At 34.6% G+C, this 21,999-nt stretch overlaps 1 protein-coding gene across 5 annotated transcripts in view; it reads right to left on the reverse strand.

The window, feature by feature from the left end:
• Positions 1-1,813: 1,813 nt before the first annotated feature.
• Positions 1,814-21,999, reverse strand: part of LOC117419772 (liprin-beta-1-like) — a 51,646-nt gene continuing 31,460 nt past the window's right edge. Inside the window, exons 7-30 of one of the 5 annotated variants that reach the window (XM_058986188.1) lie at positions 21,592-21,693; positions 19,926-20,018; positions 18,564-18,684; positions 16,575-16,636; positions 16,151-16,235; positions 15,145-15,293; positions 14,411-14,535; positions 14,255-14,314; positions 14,069-14,111; positions 13,814-13,852; positions 13,625-13,654; positions 12,843-13,014; positions 11,864-11,896; positions 10,528-10,669; positions 10,045-10,173; positions 9,238-9,388; positions 8,426-8,537; positions 7,916-8,004; positions 7,163-7,285; positions 6,718-6,843; positions 6,383-6,571; positions 5,744-5,920; positions 4,274-4,339; positions 1,814-1,941 (exon numbers count right to left, since the gene is read on the reverse strand). In XM_058986188.1, the coding sequence (XP_058842171.1) occupies positions 1,855-1,941; positions 4,274-4,339; positions 5,744-5,920; positions 6,383-6,571; positions 6,718-6,843; positions 7,163-7,285; positions 7,916-8,004; positions 8,426-8,537; positions 9,238-9,388; positions 10,045-10,173; positions 10,528-10,669; positions 11,864-11,896; positions 12,843-13,014; positions 13,625-13,654; positions 13,814-13,852; positions 14,069-14,111; positions 14,255-14,314; positions 14,411-14,535; positions 15,145-15,293; positions 16,151-16,235; positions 16,575-16,636; positions 18,564-18,684; positions 19,926-20,018; positions 21,592-21,693 (2,505 nt within the window). In that variant the 3' untranslated portion in view covers positions 1,814-1,854. The remainder of the gene's footprint in view (positions 1,942-4,273; positions 4,340-5,743; positions 5,921-6,382; positions 6,572-6,717; positions 6,844-7,162; positions 7,286-7,915; positions 8,005-8,425; positions 8,538-9,237; positions 9,389-10,044; positions 10,174-10,527; positions 10,670-11,863; positions 11,897-12,842; positions 13,015-13,624; positions 13,655-13,813; positions 13,853-14,068; positions 14,112-14,254; positions 14,315-14,410; positions 14,536-15,144; positions 15,294-16,150; positions 16,236-16,574; positions 16,637-18,563; positions 18,685-19,925; positions 20,019-21,591; positions 21,694-21,999) is intronic. The other 4 variants (XM_058986189.1, XM_034032861.3, XM_058986190.1 and 1 more) reach the window with 4 other exon arrangements.

A 21,999-nucleotide genomic window follows, 5' to 3' on the forward strand; every position in this document is an offset into this window, starting at 1 on the left:
AAAGATTGATCTAAGGCAGTTTTCTGAATTTAGCCGTTTAATTTAGGTTTAAAGATACTTTCTTTTCCATATTTATACTTGATCTGACATGAAGTTATTTACTTTCAAAAAGTACAATTATAAAACCCCACATACTACAAAACATGTTGTATTCCTGGATAAACTGAGGAGTTAGAAAAAGGCGAGGATGAAAAATATATAACTGTTGTTTCATCGTTTATATTTTACTAGGGGTTCTACCTTTCTTTGCAGTTTTAAATCCCAAAACTATAGCAGAAAGAATTCTAGACAAGCATAAATAACATGCAACAAATCACTGATAATACTGGTACATGAAACAAAACAAAAAAACAACTGCATGCAGACTAAACAATGTCCTGAAATAAATACATGCAAGAAAAAAGTTCCGTATCTGTAAACACCTGGACAGTTCATGGTCATAAGTTTAACAAAATGAATATGGGTTCTTATTTCACAAAGCTTCATGGGCTTAAAAAAAAAAAAAAAAAAAAAAAAAAGTTTATTTTAACGGAGTACAGTAAAAAAAAAACACATTTCAGCATTAAACTGTTCTAGACTTTTATAATATTAAATTGTGAATTGATTGGTGGTTGTTCATATTCTCAATCAACACAGCATCAAACAATTTTGTTTTGAATTATAGGCATTGATGGCTATGGCTGCATCTCTATTCCACCAGTATGAAGAGATGATGAATGAACAATACAAACATACGTTTTTGAGTGATAAGTGATTAAGGAGATGCTTTTGGTGTATTCCTTCCCATTTTGAAGTTTTGATATGTTTATTAATGACTATCTGCCTAGGGGTGAATGGTTTTGCAACAATGAAATCAAATAATTACCAATTGTGGAAAAAAAAGGTTTAAATGTAAAAAAAAAAAAAAAACACACACCACACACAAAGAAATGCAAAGTAACTTAACTACACCAATATTACTGTTCGTTTTATATAAAAAAGGGATTATTGCTTAGTATACATTTTATCATTAGAAACAATTAAACATGTGCCATGCAGTAAACACCTAAACTATTGAGTGAAAGGTTGTAGCGACTGTTCCTATTTGGTAAAAACCTCAAAATGTTTAATATTCACAAGATTACAAAAAAATCCCAAACAGTATAGAAATCCATCTTCTCCAGTAACCAGCTGGTATACAAACTAGGATCTTTCTATAAAAATGCAATCATCTTATATCAAAACATATTTATTACAGAAGTGAAAAATACAAATTCAAAAAAAAAAAAAAAGTGATAACTGCATTAGAGCATTGTAAGAACTGCAAGGCTTAATTTGAACTCTAAATGTAATAATATTATTTTGGCTAGTTTCACAGACCCGTGTAGTAAGAGGTGGTTCAACATTTAAACAAACAAACTACACTCTTTTATATTGGAATTTCTTGAACCATATCCCCCCCCTCAATTAGATGTTTTATATGAAAATATGTTACATTTCAACGACCCCTAAAAGTAGTCCAAGATTAGTGGTCATACCGGTCCATAAAAACAGGGGGAAATGTCTTATAACTTGTCTTCTAGATATTTGGCAACCTTTATATTCTATACATGAAATGCAGTTTATTTAAAACACAGCAATCTACTGAGAACCATAGATTGCTGATAATTAATTGTATGCAATTCAAAATGAAGTTGTGGTGAAGATATATTTCAATATAGATGTAATACTTTTCAGGACACACTTATGAGAGCCCCCACATTTTTACAATATATATAGGTGGCATACAGGTAATGTATAGGTATTCTTTACAATTTGCAGAGTCAGTTTTATGGTTCACAGCCCATCCGTTCTAAATGAGAATCACTTTCTTTGTCACACATTTGAGTCTTCATCTGTTACGCTGGCACTGGGAGAACAGGTGGACAGTTCTTTGAAGAATTCTTCATCTTTTAACATGCTCTAAAATAATAAACACAACAAGGTTATAACACGTTCGGAATACAGAATCATTTTTCTAGGACAGGGAATATGATGATCAGAATTGGGAAAAAATGTTTGAACTCATCTCCTTGTTCAACAAAAAGCCTGCCCACCTCCTTTTTTTACAAACATAAGTCCCTAGCCAAATGTACCTCTCTCGATAGACAAATACAGTAATAAGTATTCCCAAAATAACCACCACACCTCTAGAAGCATAGCCAATGCATTTCTTCATCCACAAGCAATGCCAAATACTGTAATTCATGCTTAACTACTGCTGAAGAGAAACAATTATGCAAATACAGCTATTGATCTAAAAATAAAAAAAGTATACAAAGCTGTAATGAAAAGCAGTTTTATGGAGGAAATATATAACAGCCCCTTTAAAAGGCGATTAAAAAAAAAAAATAATCCATGAATTTTGCCAAAATGCTACTACAATGACACACACTGGCAACGACATTCACTCATTTTTTAAAACCAAAACCCCAAAATGCAGCACAATTAAAATAAAAGCAATTTATTCAAATGTGCCTTTTTTTGTAGAAAGCTACTTATTGCACTTTCATAACTATTTTTAAAAAACTAAATAAACACATATTTTTTACATTCACATTTAATGCTTGTACCATCACTGGCCCAATATCATAATAGTAATAATACAACTAAGATACTTTGCCTACCTGTTTGACAGTGAGTTTTCTGCAGCCCATTCCTTTTCACACTACTTTTCCCTCAATACACTGTGTCTAATTGTATGTTTTGTACATCTTACACAATGTCAGCTAGTCAGAGTATTAGAAAAGCAGGCTAATCTGTTGCACTGACAGATATTGGGAACACTGCAAAGGTTAAACATGAGATTTAAGATTCTCTATGTGATTTGACTCCCATAGCTATGAAAGTGCTTTTTTGGTGGTTGTTGTTGTTTTGTTTTGTTGGGGAGGGGGGGTGTTGATACAGATTTTTTTCTAAATGGAGTTTCAATTTATACATACAATTATGTCTACTACAGTATTAACCTTTACCAGGAAATCATTGCGTTTTGATCAGCAATTGTTAATAGTTATGTATGTTTTATTATTTTAATGCAAATGTTCAAACCAAGGCAGGCAAACTTACCACCTGCAGCAAGAAAAAACAAAACAAAAACAAGTTGGTTACAGATTACTCAGACTCTAGATATTGCTCACACTCCTGTCCCCCTATTTTTTAGTACATTCAATGTTTTACTTTTTCAGTTCCAGTTAAATTCTACTTTTAAAAAAGAGCTTATAGAATAAGTAGTGAGGTTCTGAAAAATATGGAGTTATACGTGTTCCTGCAACTGTTGAAATAATGTATTTGTAATTTCTTTTCATGTGAACATCCTGACAACTTTTTTCACTTAACTTTAGTTTGTTTCAAAGCTCTTTTCAAAATGTCTGCTCTAGTGCACTGGGGTTTGAAATCTGCATGAAGAGTGATTAAAAAAACAAACCAAAAAACACATCATAGCTTGTTATTTCTGTGTTACCTGTTTGACAATGTGGGCAATAATCCTACACTAGCAGTGCACTAGAGCGAATCTTTTGAAGAGAGCCTTGAAACAGACTTTAAACTTATATGTGCAAAAAGTTGTCAGGATGTCAGAAAAACTACAGGTATGTTATTTAAACAGTTGTAGCAACACGTGGGGACGTGCAATGCTATATTTTTCGGAACCCTGCTATTTACTCTTTAAATGCAACTTTAATCTTGTAATCAAATTTAGGATTTGATATTGTCACTGTCGTTCATTTATATAAAACCATAGCACTATAGATCTATTGCATTACTGAAGCGGTCAAAAATATTGGGAATTCATTAGCTGCATAGCTATAATATTCTTTTACAATGTCTTCATCCTCATTTTTCCCCACTGTGATCTTTCAGCAGCGTTGAAGACTTAAAATCTGGTTCTTAAAACACAGGAGGTAGCGACATAATTCCAGTAAACTTACCAAATATGAATTACTGTCATGTATATGATTTTATTTTAAATGGTATTTTTTTTTTGAAGTTGGTGAAGTTGTTTTGTTTCACCAAATACTACTACTACAAAAATACATTTAAAAAATACCATTTAAAAATAAAAATAAAACATTTTTTGTGGATCTTTTTAAAGGAAAACATTTATCAAGTGATGGTAATTCATATTATATATTTTACCCTATGTGCTTTTAGTATTATTGAACATAAACAGACGGTTTCCAACTACTGTATATTCAGACCACCTTAACTGGGATCTCAAGAGACCTTGCCGAACAAACAAACACAAAAAACAGCCTACTGTCAAGTTGTTGATGCCCTCAGAAAAAGCTCCAATTTGTCTGACAGTTCCTTCGGAGTCTTCCATCTGAATAAAGACAAGTAATATTTACTTGTTACAGGCAAAACAAATTGATGTCAATTATCCCAAAACATCTAAAGACAGTCCACTGGCCTAAAGCAATGCAATTAAACAAAATAATACATGTTCAAAAAAATCTTCATTCATTTAACAAACATTTATGAATTGGTTCAATTTTTACCAATAAATGTTGTACCAAATGTGAAGACAGTACCTCAAAGTTTGCTGTCTTTTTCATGGATTTGGCCAGAGTTTGAAATGTTTTTATTTACTGTGCAGTACACATTAGTGTAATGGAAGCTGACCTTGAGAAGCAGTCATGTACCGAGCACGAAGTCAATCGATTTCACTATACCTAGAAGGTTTTGGATATTTTACATAATTATATTTTCTCATATTTATCAATGCAAATTTTACAGTCACCAATAGTGCTGGGACAAAGACAGGATTTTCATGTTCAGATATTCGCTCATAATTTAAATATTTGTTCATTTTTAAAAAGTAATGAAAGACATTATATTGCTCAGAACGCAGGCACAGACAGCAAAGCAGCAGGGGCAGGGGGCGTGGCCCCTGTGTGTGCTTTTATTTTACAGCTAGACGTTATACTATGCAACATGTTAAAGTAAAAAGAAAAAAAATATCCCAGGAGTAAAGAATACGTTGTGTAGGCCTTACTTTACCCCAGTGAATTAACTACAAAACAAAGGATGCCAAATAGCAGTTCAAGTTAAACGTTGCTTTGTTTATTCCCACAATAAACAGTACATAAAGTTGACGCTGCATTTTATTTATTTTTTACTTTTTTTTTTTCATTCCTTGCCATTGCCGTTTCTTCACAGTAAACAGTGGCCATAGACACGTTTTCATAAAGTAATAACATGAGGTTTATTTGTGCCTTTTTGTAGGTGAACAAGCAAACGAAAACTGAAATTTAACTTACACACTTCAAATAAAACAAACGTGGAAATGGCGTTGTAAAACGAAGGGAGAAAAAAACACTGTTCCACATAAAGTCGTGCAACTTCTGGTGAGGCGGTAAATAAGCGCAAGGTATTTTTGTAATTTCTAGCGAATACGAACATCAAAATTTTGTATCCGAATACATGTCAAAAAATATTCTTTTGAATATTCAGATATTTGTCCCAGCACTAGTCACTCGGTTGTTGAATGTTTCTTCGATGGATTACTGTATGTACAGAACCTTTGAATGTTTTATTGATTAATTCATTGACTGATATGCAAGTCTGTGGAATGAAAGCATGCAAAGTTTACACTTTCAACTGAGAGAGGTCTGTATGCTTGCAGCTGATAAGCAAGACCAAAATATGTACAAATATCTACATTTATTTTTTATTTTTTTACAATAATCTCCTACTGCAAAACCATGTAAATATCCCAAACCTTTACCTGCTCCAAGCGATCAAGGTCGTCATCATACAGTCTGATTTCCATTCCACGCTTATATGCATTCTGAAAACTACTTCCTGTGGGCATTGCCACATCCATTGGGCACACATACTCCTCACTTTCTTCCTGTTTCTTCTTCCGCAAACTCCCAAAAGTTCCAAAAGCAAGCTTTCTTGGCTGAAGTACAAAAAAAAAAACACAACCCCACCCCCCGAGGTAATTCTCTTGGACTCACATCTGCTAATCTGGAGGTTTTGATTACAAAATTGAGGTATATCTGAAATACCCCTTGACCATCCTTCTTTAAACTATCTAGCGTAATTGGAAGTGGTTACTCTAAAATTGCTTAGAAATCAGTTACTTTATACTTTAACTTTCCCTGATCTCATAAATAAAAAGAATAATTTGATGTGCTTCACTTGTTACAAAGAGTGATTTGCATGATGTCCAATTCTCATCCCAATTGAATGAGCTATTTTCAAGATATAACTAAGCTTGGCAGATGCATGTATGTCATGGGGGATAATTAATTATTTCTGCATACTATAATTTATACAGTTAGATTGCTCCTTGTTATCACTTTCTGTGAAAAAAAGTATTTCAACTGCAGTCAAGGAAGAGAAACTTAACTACACAGACCTTCACTTTGGCAGTGGCAGTGAGAAGGGTGTAGTCAGGAGACTCCACAGATTCCTGCTTCTGTTGCTGAGCCTCTTGACCAATCAGTAAATTGAAGTGGGTCGCCAAGTGTCGTCTCAGGAGAGTTTTGTTTGGAGGAATGTTCAACAGAAGGGCCATTGTTTCCACATTAAACCGAGGTTCCAACACCTAAAAAATGCATAAAAAAATATTACAGGTTTTAATGTTGCTTCATTATTATAATGTAACATAATAGAAAAGTATTCATAAGCAATTATCTTTTGAAACTTATAACCCATCTTGTGGTGTTATTTATACTTTAAAGAATATCTTGCCATTAAGCCTCCATGTACACCACTCCCTCTCAAATTGGGAGCGTACTCTGCCAGGTCCACAGATCTCAGCCATTCCATAACACGGTGATTTGTCCACTGGGCAATCTCTGCTGGTGTTATGTTGTTCTAAGGAGGCCATAAAAAGAAGAGGTTACCTTACGTAAAAGGTACAAAATAAATTGTTTAAAGCTGTCTACAAAGAAATGTTGATTCAAAAGATCTTTCTAAACAAATCAGTAAGAGTAAAGATAATGGGAAAGCTTTATTTGATAAATATTTCAGAGGCATACTGTTGTTGCCTCATTTAATAATTATTTAAAGTAAATTAAAGTAAAACATGTTGTTATTAGTGAACTTCTAACAAACTGGGAAACCCAATGAATACCCCAACGCATACAAAATGTGAAAAGAACAGATTGCAATAGCATCATTGACATAGTCCTACCTCATCGGAGGGCCGTCTGCGTAAACAGTTAGGCTCAAAGTTATTGATGCGCAGGACCTGAATGGCTCTCTTGATACTAAGGTGATGTAGAACACTTCCAACTTTCAGGGACAGCAAATCATCCTGGAAAGGAAGGAAGGAAGGAGAACAAGCTCAATAAAATGTATTGTTTTGTTTAAATGCTAATATAAAATCGGGTCAAGTCATGATTTTTTTTTTTTTTGGCAGAAATAGGTGAAATCAGTTTCCAAGGTCAAGTGACCCCACCAGTTAAAACATTTAGGATCAAATAAGTTCAGCTTTGCATATGTTTAACACTAGAAGCCCCACGGCAGTCATTCTGACGGTTTGAGGTTTTCAAATTTAAATTACTCTGTGTATCTGAAAGTTATGTGGCTGTGCGTTTATGACTTTTCCTAAATACGTGTACTAAAAACCCTGACAGCTTTTCAAAGGCTAATCCTGCCCACCTAGAACCACCAAAGCAGTCATTTTGACTGCCTTTTACAATACATGTTTTTATTTTGAATATAACCTACAATATTCTATTATTTTAATATATACAAGCCTGTTGTTATCTCTACTGGACCTGGCACATTTCAATTCAAAATGATTAGATTTTTTTTTATATTATAGGCAACTGCTTTAGCAAATCTGCTTTCAAATGACATGCAAACAATGTACTGCTTTTGATAAAAAGGTTAAAAGACACAGCATTTTCTACACTCTGTATCCCTATATACTGGAACTTACAACAGTCATGTAATGAAGCATTCTCCCATCTACTCTTCCTTCATCAAACTGAGTCTTGTACTGGGGTAGTCCAATATCATCCAACCACCCTAAACATATAAGAAAATAAGAAAGTTTACAAACGAGAGGAGGCCATTCGACCCATCTTGCTCGTTTGGTTGTTAGTAGCTTATTGATCCCAGAATCTGATCAAGCAACTTCTTGAAAGATCCCAGGGTGTCAGCTTCAACAACATTACTGGGGAGCTGGTTCCAGAACCTCACAATTCTCTGTGTAAAAAAGTGCCTCCTATTTTCTGAGAACAAGAGTTTAAGGAGAAAAGGGGACTTGAGACAATAAGATAACAATTTGTATTAATTTATAATAATTTGCAATGGAAATGTATTTTGAAACACCAGTTAGGTTTGCTGCTATATTTAATATTTTGAAAACCCATTCAAATTAAAAATCCACCTTCGAATAAGAGCATACATAAACATGTTAGAATGTCCCATGCATATAGCAGCTTACTCGTGACCCAGTTGAAGTCAAGTCTTCCTTTGCGGTCATCTTCCTCTGAGCCAAGGGCTTGCAAGGCCAACTGCAGCTTCTTCCTGTGAAGAGGCTGTTTAATTCCAAGCTCCTACGAAGGAAGGGACGTTTATTTTGTTATTTTAAAACTTTCAATTTAGAATGACGAGAATACAAATGAGATTTTCAAACATTTCCAAACAGACTAATAATAAAACAGAAACTAAGATCCGGATTCTAAGTTTCACAGCTCCTTAGTGCTATCCATTAGACTAGTGAGTCATTGCAACTGTTGCCAACACATAAATGAACAGGTATATAGTTAATGTTTTTTATTAATTATTATTAATTATTATTATTATTATTATTATTATTATTATTATTATTATTAATAATTTATTTTTTTTTTAAAACAAATGTTCTTAAGTGAAAATGTAAATTTGTCAAAATAAATACTGATGTAAATCTAATCTAACCAGTTATTGCAACAAACTGGAGGGTCAAACATATTTTCCGTTAGAGCACAGCCAAAGTAAACAGATTGCACCACTTTACTATGGAACTGGAAAAGAACATAGAAGCACATCAATGAAAAATACACACGCATGCATTGTGGTAAGAAAACCTTTTATAATAAATTATTTAAAAAGCAGAAATATTTTAGCATAACTGTATACAAGATCTTACTTTAACTGGGACCCACTGAAGCCCTTCCATCTCCTTTACTGGCTTCAATCCAAGCCAAAGGGTGATCGTCTTGTAATTTAGAGCAAAGACAAAAATGTTTCCTCCTCTTCAACAGCATTACTCACCCTCTCAAGGTCCTGCTGTGAAGCCTGCAGTAGAGTCTGTCCTGACATGATCCACCGTTTGGCAAAATTCACATTTAAACCCAGGCCCTGTTCCTGTAGCCAGTTACACACTTGCTCCTTTGTCCACTTTGCAAACGGCATATCTAATTCGCTGTTTGAAAAAATAAATAAACAAACACACTAAATGTTATTTATCCCCAAAAGCCTAAAATGAATACCGATAATCTGTTCACTAATCTGCTTGGTGATTCGGCAATATTATATTTGTTGTTCTCTACTAAGGGTTGAAAGGACTTTATATTATAATTTTCTTTATAATCAGAAAGTACTCAAAACGGGACTGACAACTAGGATTCTGCAGGTGTAAATAATACAAGGTGGATTCAGATACAGAACAATTATTAATGTAAATACCGGAGCAACAAAACAAAAAACATAAAAAAGGTAATAGAAAGATGAACATATAAGAAAGGATATCTGGAGCTACTCTACTTAACCTTAAACCTATTCTTAAGTACACTATTTTAATATTACTTTACTTATTCAAATATTAACTTCACACCAAGCAGCTGCTAACAAGGTCACATTATTCTGCCACCACTCCTTTCAGTGTTATCACTACACGACGTGGACAACTAATCCACCTGTAATGCAAACTGTGCCATAAACTTAAACATTCAAATCTTCTATTTAACTGTAATAAAAACAGCATTGCAGATATAAAAACGTTTGACTGCTGTATTTTACCAGCACTGAAATATTTCTCTTCAGTAACATCTTTGTCCGTTCTGATTCACTGTATCGTACCTGTTAGCATTCTGTAGGTCCTGAGACCAGCCCAGCCTGGGGCCTGCAGTTGCTCTCACGCCACCTCTTTTAAATTCTGTGTCAGACATATCATCAGGGTTAAATGTTGTTGACTGGCTTCTTTTAAGCCTGGGAATGAAAGAAAAAAAAAATCCTTTAATAATTACTACCTCCAGTAGTAACGTATACCCAAACTACAGAGGCCAGTAAGAGTATACATTATTGAAATTACAGCGCACAATACTAAACATTTATTAATGTTTCAGACAAACAAATATCTGTTACATGAAATTAAGCAGTATTACAATGCTAATACCCCATTTACAAAAAATATATTTTATTGTCATATTACATTAAACAGACTTTTTTTTCTTTAATATCTGCCAAGTTTATTATTTCCATACACTACAGAAAAGAATTTGGCCCTAATTATGGTTACTGCTGTTTTAAGAACAGGTTTTCATCAAATTCACAGAAACATACTTTCCAAACAATTTCTTGATTCCTCTGGCCTTTTTCTTGGAGTCTGGGGAAGAAGGTGATGTTTGGGAGCCGTCAGCCTCTGCAGACCTATGAGGCATTCTTGCCAGATCTATGTGTTCAGAGCCTTCTTTTTCTGTCTCCGCTATACATAAATACAGAACATCCATCAGCAAAAACTTTTTTTTGCCTCTTATATGACCCCATTCAGTGCTGGTTTAAATGGTGCACAGTCACCTGGCCATATTGGATTAGCCTATATGTCAAACGCTTTAGCCCGTACTGTTCCATCTACTCTATTTATTTATGTATTTATTTATTTTAAATCCTCTTTTCAAATGCTATACCATTTGTGCAAGTACTATAAACCGAACAAAATAGGATGTCTTAAATATATTCAGAAACATCCATTATGGGTAAATCCCAGCACTGAATGCAGTCTTATGACAGTTAATAACTAAAATGTTTGTAACCGTTGTTAGTTTGCAGGACACCAGGACCAATGAACAATGGTTTCTACCCAGGAACTTGTAAGGATGGAAGCTATTGCGAACCACTAATCCCAAAGCGGTTTCTGCTTAGTTTCACATCTACGGTCAAGTGGGAACAGGGCAGCAGCACATGCCATTTTGCAATGAATAATGAACAACTGGATTTGTTTGTTAATAACATGCATTAGCACTGCCACAACAGCTTTAGAAAGAAAAAAAATAATGATGAATGTGATTATCCTTGAAATGACAAAGCATGTTCAATGATTAGAGGACCTGGTCTGAAATTCTGCCTGAGTTAACGTTAGCAATTTTCTAGATAACAAATAAAAGATAAGGCTGTCTAGCTCCAAGGTTTTGTCCAATACAACACTAAAAAAAAAGTATATATGATATACATATACACATACACACATATATATATATATATATACATATATATATATATATATATATATATATATTATATATATATATACACACACACACACACACACACACACACATACATATATATATATATTAAACAGTTTAAAAAATTTTGCTATCACTAGGTACAGTAATTCTGTCCCGTTTCAGGCAATTTTGTTTAAATGTTTCATTCTGGCTTTAACAACTATATTGCAGGTTTTGGAAGATGACCATTAAAAGATTACATGATAAATACTATAGCTATAGAAAAGTATTTCTCATCATTGATCCATAGCTGGATAAACACCAGTTATAGATGAGGATGCACAATACCAGTAGTAGAGCACACACACAAACACTTTGATAGCATCCAGTTGTTCAGTTTATCCACATGGCACTGCTGTGCCTGCAGGCCCCCATGCAGCTACATACTATACCTAATGTAGGTGCACTTGCACTTCGACTGCGATCTTCATATATCCAGACAATGTTTATGACCACACGCAGAGCAGCAGCAGAGCATATGCAGGACAACAAGGTAAAGTGCACAAATTACACAAAAAGCAGAACCCAAAACAAGGGAGCACAAGGAAACAATGCTGATGTACAAAGAGAGCATCACCGGAGACCAGGAAATAAACTAGCTCTAGTGATTTGGAGGACCCAATTAGTATAACAATAAAAAAAGCTGTTTAACATTTTGAGAACCTTGAGTTCCAAGTCACCTATACACTGTGTAGCCATGAGGCTGTGTGATCCAGTGGTTAAAGAAACGGGCTTGTAACCAGGAAGTCCCAGGTTCAAATCCCACCTCAGCCACTGACTCATTGTGTGACCCTGAGCAAGTCACTTAACCTCATGCTCCGTCTTTAGGGTGAGACGTAATTGTAAGTGACTCTGCAGCTGATGCATAGTTCACACGCCCTAGTCTCTGTAAGGCGCCTTGGACAAAGGCGTCTGCTAAATAAACAAATAATAATAATAATAATAATAATAATAATAATAATAATAATAATAATAATAATAATAATAATAATAATCACGCAATATGGAGGTGCACAATTAATAGGTTTGTGTGCAGTATTCACACAAGTGTTGGCACAACTACATTGCACAATAGGCCAATGTATTGTATGCGGCACATACAGTATCCTGTATTTAAATTCTAAATACACTCTATTGTGATTTTTTACAATAATTAAAACTACTCATCATACCAGGTGGTTTAACATATTTAGATTCCCACCCTGTGATTAGGCACATTTTAAATCTTAGGCTTGACATCATGCGAGCAAAGTTCCTGTACTCTTAAGTTTGTTTCATCACTGATAAAATGAATAAATGAAATAAATCTAGAATTTGTAAAATCAGTGCACCGTGTGCAGATCTTTGGTTCTATAGCAGACAAAGACCCACCTAGATTGGGTGCACTTGCTGTCCTCTTGCTTCCCTTGATCTTGAAGAAGCCGCGACCAAACGAGGCCCTCGCTTTCCGAGAACCGAAGCTTTCATCGTCGACTGAGCCAGACTGACCAGGAGGCTTAAGAGGAAGAGCACTAAACTTGCTGATCTCTTCATATGCTTTGTTCTAAAACAGAAGTCAAAATGATACAGTACAAGGTACAATATAACTGAAATTGAAATGTATATATATATATATATATATATATATATATATATATATATATATATATATATATATATGGGGGTAAGTTTTTTTTTATAATGTGTTTATTCACTGTAGTACAATTCTAAAATTGACTGATTTATGGTTTATGAGGAAAACACCAGTGAAACATCTAGTTTAATACTACCACTAGGTGTCACCCTTCCACAGTAGGATGTGAGATACATTTTATTCAGGACTAAAAGTGATGTGGGGGCTAAATCAGATCAATTATTTTTCCTTGTAGTGAAAGTAAGGGAATGTGCTTTTCAGGACTATATTCACAAATGGTAATAAGTTAAAAATACATCAAAAACCGTGAAATAAAAACAGAAACACAAAGTAAAAGAAAGGGGAAATACACTTCATAAATAAACAGATTATAAAAGTTGAAGAAAGCAAAAAAACAGAATAAAAGTGCACTACAAATACCAATAATTAGTGTATGCATTCAGTTATCAGTTATCCAAATGTTAAACAAGAAATAAAGTGAACTGAAAATCAAATATTGATTCTATTTAGAGATGCTAACCTTAATGAGGAGAAAAAAGTTTTCAGCCATCTATACAGGAGACGTCCGTAAAAGGAAGCAAGCAAGAAGAAGAAGAAGAAGAAGAAACATGAGAAAGACCACACAGAAGAACAAAAAGCTTCAGAGAGTCATCTGACAAACCTCACTGCAAGTCCTCCTCTATGAACACAATTCTGAAATACTAATTACCTCTGTTGGCTTCTGATGAACCGGCACTACACCAGGGTTCTGGATCAACAAAAAACAGAAATGTTACATTTATTTTATATAGGAATTAGGTGCTAGAAGAATGTAAATACATGTTTAAAAAAGGCTATCTGGTTATAGATATCCTTCTGAAGAATTATGTCTATTTCAAGAGTGTCGTCCTAATAAACATCATTTATAATGTGTGTGTGTGTCTTTACAGACAGAACATGATAAAAGGCATTGTAAATGACATACCTTATCTGTGTCACTGCTTTTTAAATTGTCCATACTACTTGTTCTGGAAAGAAAAAAAAAAGGGCAGTAGGTAAGCAACCAGATGGACAGCAGACCACATTATAGAATTCTGTGAACAGGAAATGACAGAATAGTTGGTGTCTCATTATAAACAATGGTTGGATGGCCTCATAATAATATACTTACACAGGACTATCACACAAACTTGTTTCTTGTATTGAAGACATATCTGGTGTCACCATCCCACTGAATTATGAAACAAAAAATGTCTTATTGCATTAATGTTTGCTATTGTATTCAAAAGGTAAAACACACAGCCTGCTTGTATTTCTATGAAAGTACCTCATTTCTGACAGGCCCCAATCCTCCTGCTCCTGGCTCTGGGCCTGCTCACTGCTGTTCTTTCGTGAGGATGCCAACGCTGGGATTGAAACTTGGAGAACACTTTTGTGCATTTCAACAGGTACCTAAGAGAGGAAAACAGAAAATATGTTTATCAACATTCACCCTACTATGTTAGGGTGACTTGAACCAAAGGACACCAATGACTTGCCTGTATGATTTGATAAGATCGATTTGGAATATAAAAACATAAAAAAAGAAAAATAAAGAATAAGGGCCGATTCCATACAAAAAATACCACAGAAAGGTAAATGAAAGTTAATTTGCACTGAAAAGATAAAACCTTGAAAAATGCATTTTTCCATTCTGTGAATTATTTATATATATATATAAATAAAGACTAGTGTATCAGTTTTCATTGGTTTTGAATTAGTTAGGATTAACTAATCCAATTAACTTGGATTAGTTTTTCAGGTACAATTGTGGCACTTTAAATGTTTGTAACCAATCCATCTTGGTTTGTGCAGCAAAAACGTCTTTGTTTGGGACACTGGTCTTAACTTTTGAGAGCTGGCTTAAATTTGATAAAAGGGACAGAGTAACATTGTTTTGGGTGGTCTCAGCTTGGTTGTGTGGACACTGTTCAACATCACAAAATATATGAAAGACTACCAGAGAGCACAAAATGGCTACATTCTTGACAACTTATATATTAGCAAAAAGGAATACTGTACCTCATCATCAGGAGTTTTTACTATCTCTTCTTCATTTGTTGCGACAGGCGAGGGAGGTTTCTCAGATTCAATTGAGACTGAAATAGCAGTCGACACAGAAACCGAGCTATCACTCTGACTCTCCTCACTGCTGCCTTCTTTAAGTTTATCTGAGGGGAAAACATTTTTAATAAATATACAGCAGTAATGTGTGCGTGTGTGCGTGCGTGCGTGTTATGTTGTTTTTTTTTGGGGGGGGGGGGGGGGGGGCAGTGCACAGAATAGTGTACCTTGCAATAAAATAATAACTATAGCTTATCCAAAAATAACATTCCTACCCTTATTACAAATTCACAATAAACTCAGGACATGCAACCTGAATGTTGACACATTTGCAAAGAGAACTGCAGTTCAAAATACCACGGACAGAAATAAGCATGTTGCTTCTTCTGCAGCCCTCAAGGGCTTTTCCTTGTATACAGGTGCTCTTAAGCAGAGAAAACAAAATACACATTAAAATTCTGATTTCAGTTGCCCGCAGCCATACCGTCTTTATCATTTGACGAAGGGTTTTAAGGACATAAGAAAGGAATGAAACAAAACATTTTATCTAAAAATATCCTGTCACAGTGGCTATAGTCCGCACAATTTCCTTCAACATGACATCACTAGATGCCCAGTTGATCTATCTGTAGAAAAAAATATCAATCAAAACAGACGTAAAAAGAAATGTCAGTAAGTGCACTAATCAGAGGTTTGAGTGAAGGGCTGACAGAGGTTGTCATAATGCATTGCTATCTGGCTGCATTAAAAATAGTTAAAGAGGAAAAGCTTAAAGCCCCAAACATCCTGAGGAAGTGTCCTATTTAGGATGGCTCAGTTACTCAAGGTCATCTCTGGTTAACATACAGAGTCTAACTGTACTCTGTTCTAGCCTTTCCACTCACACATTTTCAAGTAATGAATGAATGAATAAATAAATAAATAAATAAAAATAAAATATAGTAACTGCAATGCCTCCAATTACCTTTTTTAACCTGAGCTGACATGACCATGTCTTGAACTTTTTTGTACCTGGTCAGCGACTGCCTAAGTTCCTCAATTTTACGGTCCTGAAAATGGCAGATGAAAGGAAATAAACTAAATACAAAAACTACATATTGCAAATATATAAAACACATTTAGATTGTACTTAAACACTTAAAAGTTCTTAACTCTTACAAGTGTAAGCCTCTTGTTCACATAATTATCTGGAAGTACAGTATTGTGCAGCATGAAAGCGATATCATACTGTACAGCACCAGTAATCAAATTAAATAAATATGTTTCTATAAATGAAAAATAAAACCATCCAAGTGGACTACCACAACCTCTGTATTCAAGTACATTTTGTTATGATTATTCGGCATAGTTGTGTTTTAAATTCATACAGAAATATAAAATCATCCTACTTTCTCCTCATTTGCTGCCATCAAAGATTCAACTGCCCTTTTCATCTTCTGCACCTCCAAGTCTGGGGGAGAGAAAGTAAAATGAAATGAACAAGAATCGTCAATATAAAATTGTACACATTTACAATTTTATAAAAAAAAAAGGGTTTGTTTTTATCACAGACTTCTTATACAGTAACAGAATCAGTGTCATAGAAGTATACTGCAGTAACAACTATAATATAAAGGATATAAAATTGCAATTTGATAATCCTTGGGTTTTCATTTTTATTTTACAAATACACTAAATTTGCTCACTCGATTGTGTTAACACATTGTAAATATTGTTTATATACACAATTCTACTGTAATGTTAACTAGTGTTGAGGTTTGTGAGTACAATCAGTACATCGTGAGGAAGACTATACTTCTAGCCAATGAAATGAATATTAAAAAAACTGTTTATACGAAGACCGATGGATTGTTCGGATGGTAGCAGATAGTGGTTCTTGCTTTGCAGCCACAGCACAAATATCCTGCAAACACAGGACGTGCAGCCTGAATGTTGGCATGTTTGCAGTGAGAATTACAGTTACGATATCACTGATGGAACCAAGCACTTTGCTTCATCTACAGCCCTCAGGGTTTTTTCAATTTCCATTTACCCCCCTTGTATACAGGTATACAAAAACATGTGCTTTAAAAGCCCAGGCTGTAATAGTAAAGGATCCAAGGGATTCTACCTCAACATCATTAGGTAGCAAATGACATACCCTCTTAAGGAGGTGAAGTGCTTTGTTAAGCACTTATTACACACACAGTGCTGTCTACTTTGTATAGGGCAGCAGTGTGGAGTAAAGGGCAGCAGTGTGGAGTAGGGGTTAGGGCTCTGGACTCTTGACCGGAGGGTTGTGGGTTCAATCCCCAGTGGGGGACACTGCTGTTGTACCCTTGAGCAAGGTACTTTACCTAGATTGCTCCAGTAAAAACCCAACTGTATAAATGGGTAATTGTATGTAAAAATACTATGATACCTGTATAATGTGAAATCTTGTAACAATTGTAAGTCGCCCTGGATAAGGGCGTCTGCTAAGAAAGAAATAAATAATAATAATAATAATAATAATAATAATAATAATAATAAATAATAATAAATATCAATGTATTTACTGTAACTGAAGCAGTGTCAGAATAAATTTACCAACAGCCTGCTGCAAACCATAAAATTGCAGCAAGTGGGGAGAAAAAAACAAATTTTAGAATGATTGGCTTATAACTGGCCTTTATTTATTTAATGTAAATACTTAAGTTACATAAGATACATCATTTTATTTCCTATAAATGTAATCCAAGAAAGGTGTTTACCTTGAACCACCCAAGAGGTACAAATAAGCAACATTTTCCAACAAACCTTGACAATACATGCAGACTGTGAATAAAGCAGACTGGAAATACACACTGGCGCAACAACTCTAAAACCTTACGTTTCTCTTTGAGTTTCCTTTTTAAATGTTCATCTGCATGAAATAATGAGTTAGACGTACAACCATTAGAAAGAAAAAAGGAATACTGGATCATTAGAAAGAAAGAAAAAGGTAGAATTACCATTGAATGGCAAACATTTGAACCTTTTGTGTGTGTGTGTGTGTGTGTGTGTGTGTGTGTAAAATTCCTTTAAAAATAACAGTCCTAAAGAATAGTAATCATTCCTCATTCTTTGGAGCCAAAATTGTGCTGTGAATGTCCCGAGTGCACTGCGATTTGTATCACTGCTAGAATGTATTTGAAATGTGTTTGTGTTGTAAACTCAGTATGGTTAAGTCAAAATAAATAAAATGTATCCTTTTCATATCCCTATAAAGAAAATACATTTTCAACACACTCAATGCTAGGGTCAGCTCTACCTTCTGTATTTGTGGGCCATAAATGGGATTTAAAACAGTCAATATATGTTATAAGACATAAGGTGTGAAAACATGAGGAATATTTGAAGGAAGAATATCCCTGTACCTTTTTCAACTTTTTCTGAACCTCCGGTTTCACTTGTGATCTTGTAGAGGCTCTCATCCCACAGTCTCTTCACCTCCCCATCTTTCTGCTCTAGTTTGTCCTTCAACATCACCAACTCATCCTGTCCAGAAGAATACGATGCAAGAATAAGGGCTCCAATAGTATGTACCAATACATGCCATATTGGGTACATACTGTCACTTTATTTTCATATCTATCTATCTATCTATCTATCTATCTATCTATCTATCTAAATTACTATAGCAATTTTAACAAATAAAATGGGAACGTTATGCTACATTACAGATGGATTTATCTACTATTTCAATTCGCTGTTACAATTTTTTTTTTTTTAAAGGGGTGGGAAACAGAAGTTCCAAGTCTCACAAGCGTTCATAGAAACAATCAAACAAGAAATACATGTATAAAAAACAGTACAAAATAAACTGTGGCTCAGGGTTTACCAAGTCATATGCAGGCAGGGCCAGATAAACCTCACACAAGTAGTATATAATGCAGCTCTAGGTATTGACATCCTCAGCACAGATTATGCTAATAACAACAACAACAACAACGACAACAACAACAACAACAACAAGGACAAGGACATACTGTACTATACTGCAATTTTTAATGATGTTTACTTGTTGCATCAGGCTGCTGCACAAGCTCAGAGCAAAGCTAATAAACAATTATCCAGAATGTTTATAAACATGATAACAACCAATTTCAATACATGAAATGTTACCTTAGAGAAAGCATTCACCATTTTTAAGTTTAGTATTAAACTTTAAAAGGACATTTTTTATGCTATCTAGTCTTCTTCGTCTATTTCTATATATGAACAGAAATAGTGAACAGCAAATACACAATGAGCTAAACACTTATGCTGGAGCACAGTGCATACAAAAGTACCCATAGAACACCAAACCTTCAGTGTCTGGCTTTTGTGTTCCATCCTCTGCTTTTCATATTGCATCTGACCCACCTTGATTTTCAGGCTAGAGAGTTTGGCCATAAGCGACTAGTAAGAGAAGAATTAGAAAAGAAAAAGCTTGACAGAGGAAGAAGGAGAAAAAAAAGTAGAACAGCAATAAGATTTGAGAGAGGTTAAGAAAGGAATTGAGAGAAGTATAATAAGAGAACATGGGTACAGCTACCTACAAACATTACTCATCGCTTATAAAGTGGAAGACATGCTTCTCTAATTTTCAAAAAGGATCAGACACACAATCATACAGGTCGCATTCAACATGTACAATAAATATGTAAGTTTAAGTATGTGGCAATAATACACCAGTCCAAAGACAGAACACTGTATTCAGGGAATCATATGGTACTGCAGCAACACTAAAATGTTACCTTTGTCGATTTCAGTTTCTTTTCATACTGGAGCCTTTCATTTTCCATGTCTGTTATCGTGAACCTCAGCTCGTTTATCTCTTGGATCAACCCCTTTGAATGATCACACAAGAAGCAGTTACAATACAAAGGTTAATATAGAAAATAGCAAAAAATAAAACATGCATTGCAAACTTGTGTACTGCCAATTTCTATACTATCTTCTACATTATACCAACATAAGACATTTTTTTCTCTCAGTGTAGTGACATAATTATTACTTACAGAGGAGTATGACTTGAATATTAAAATACAGTATTTGTAGTATTTCATATTGGATATAGAAATTGACAAGAAATAAAAAGCTATTCCACTACAGTATCTATAGTTCACTACACTTCTTACAAATTCAGTCCATATCTATGTAGTACAGTATAAATGAGAAGTTAAAAAGTCAAGCCAGCTCAATAGGAATGTGTTTATACACATCTACTGGCTGATCGTTTGCCATTCAGCACGCATGCATGCACACAGATTAAACATAACAAGTGCTTGCATGTTGCATCCTCAAGTCTTGTTAAGAATACAGGTTTCCCACTATGGGAAAGCTGAAATAAGAGGTTAGAAAACTGCACACTAAAAAGCACCCCTTTATTGTTCATTCACTCACTGACTGAAGCTATAGCATTAAATACCAACAAACAAATATTACAGTAGTTTGGATCCACAAGAGGATCCCATATTACTCTTTACGCCAGTGTAAACCAAGTCAAGTCAAAGTACAAGTAAACTGGTGTTGCACTACCAAGACTGAGCTGATGCTGCACAATTATGTGTGGCATGATTGATTTGGACAGCAGGTTGTTAATCCTTTTTAAAATTTTGTAGAGCATGTTCAACCTGTGACTTAATTTCCACCCGAGACAGAATATTAACCATGAATCTTTACACAACACCTCTATAGCTTAGATTTAAGATTGCTTTAGAAATTCAATCCGCTTAATGTTAAATTGCTTGTTTATATTTATTTTCAGGGAAAACTGCCAGCTCAAGCAAATGACATGCAAGCTGATAAAGCCATTCCCAAGAACAAGGCAGCACAATTTGAATGCTTTTCTCTTCCAACTAGAAGTATAGAATATATAGAATGAAGAAAGAGTGACAGGATACACAAACAAAAGAAAGCAAAGACCAATGTTTGGCGCATGGTATGAATTACATATTTTAATTGATGAGACAAACAAAATGAAACAGACAGATCTTCTGCAATGTGAGGGAAGCAGCAAAGAGCAATCTAATAAAATAATTGGAGTCTAAAAATAATTGGATATACATCAGATGAACACATTTTTTGCACATTTCAGATTAACTGGGGAATGTAGTGCGTAAGTCTGGCTACAACAATACTGACACCTATAAAAGCAGAACTTATCAGCATCTAACACAGCTGGAAGTAACAGTAGAAAGATCTTTCAAGTTTTGTTCAACAAGTTTAACTTTTTTGATCATAGATTTATGGTTGACTGATGAAACAGTTTAGGTTAAACGAGTCTGTAGCTTTTGTTTTAAATCCATGATGCACATTTATATATAAAATTAAATTTGCTCCATTCTAATTAATTGAGATCATGCACAAACAACATTGGGGCCAGATGTTAAAGCTGAAAAGCAGAGTGTTTAAAGTCACCTCTTGATCCCCATACTGTGACCTCTTTTCCTGGAAAAGTACTAGTTCCACCTCCAGTGTTTCCATCTGGTCTCGGAGCTCATAGATTAAGTTATGCAGTGACTACAGAGTATGGAGCAAGCAAAAGATTGAAAAGCAGGAAGAAAAGATGGAAAGACAATGTTGTTTCTATGACACGGTAAGCTAAGGTAACATGGAAGAATTCAGAACTGTAAAAGTAATCCTGTACATGCAGTAGTAGAAAGTAGATAACCTGCAAATTCTTGTGAAATGTTAAAACAACGTGCTTACTGTAGTCCCCCATCCTTTACCACCCACTCATTACTGTGTCATGGAATATAAATCAACTTTCCATACAAAATCTTTTCAAACAACTGGCTGTGTGCAACCAAGGCAGAGTTTAATAAT

Source organism: Acipenser ruthenus, chromosome 14, assembly GCF_902713425.1.
Source record: "Acipenser ruthenus chromosome 14, fAciRut3.2 maternal haplotype, whole genome shotgun sequence".
Classification (NCBI taxonomy): Eukaryota; Metazoa; Chordata; class Actinopteri; order Acipenseriformes; family Acipenseridae; genus Acipenser; species Acipenser ruthenus.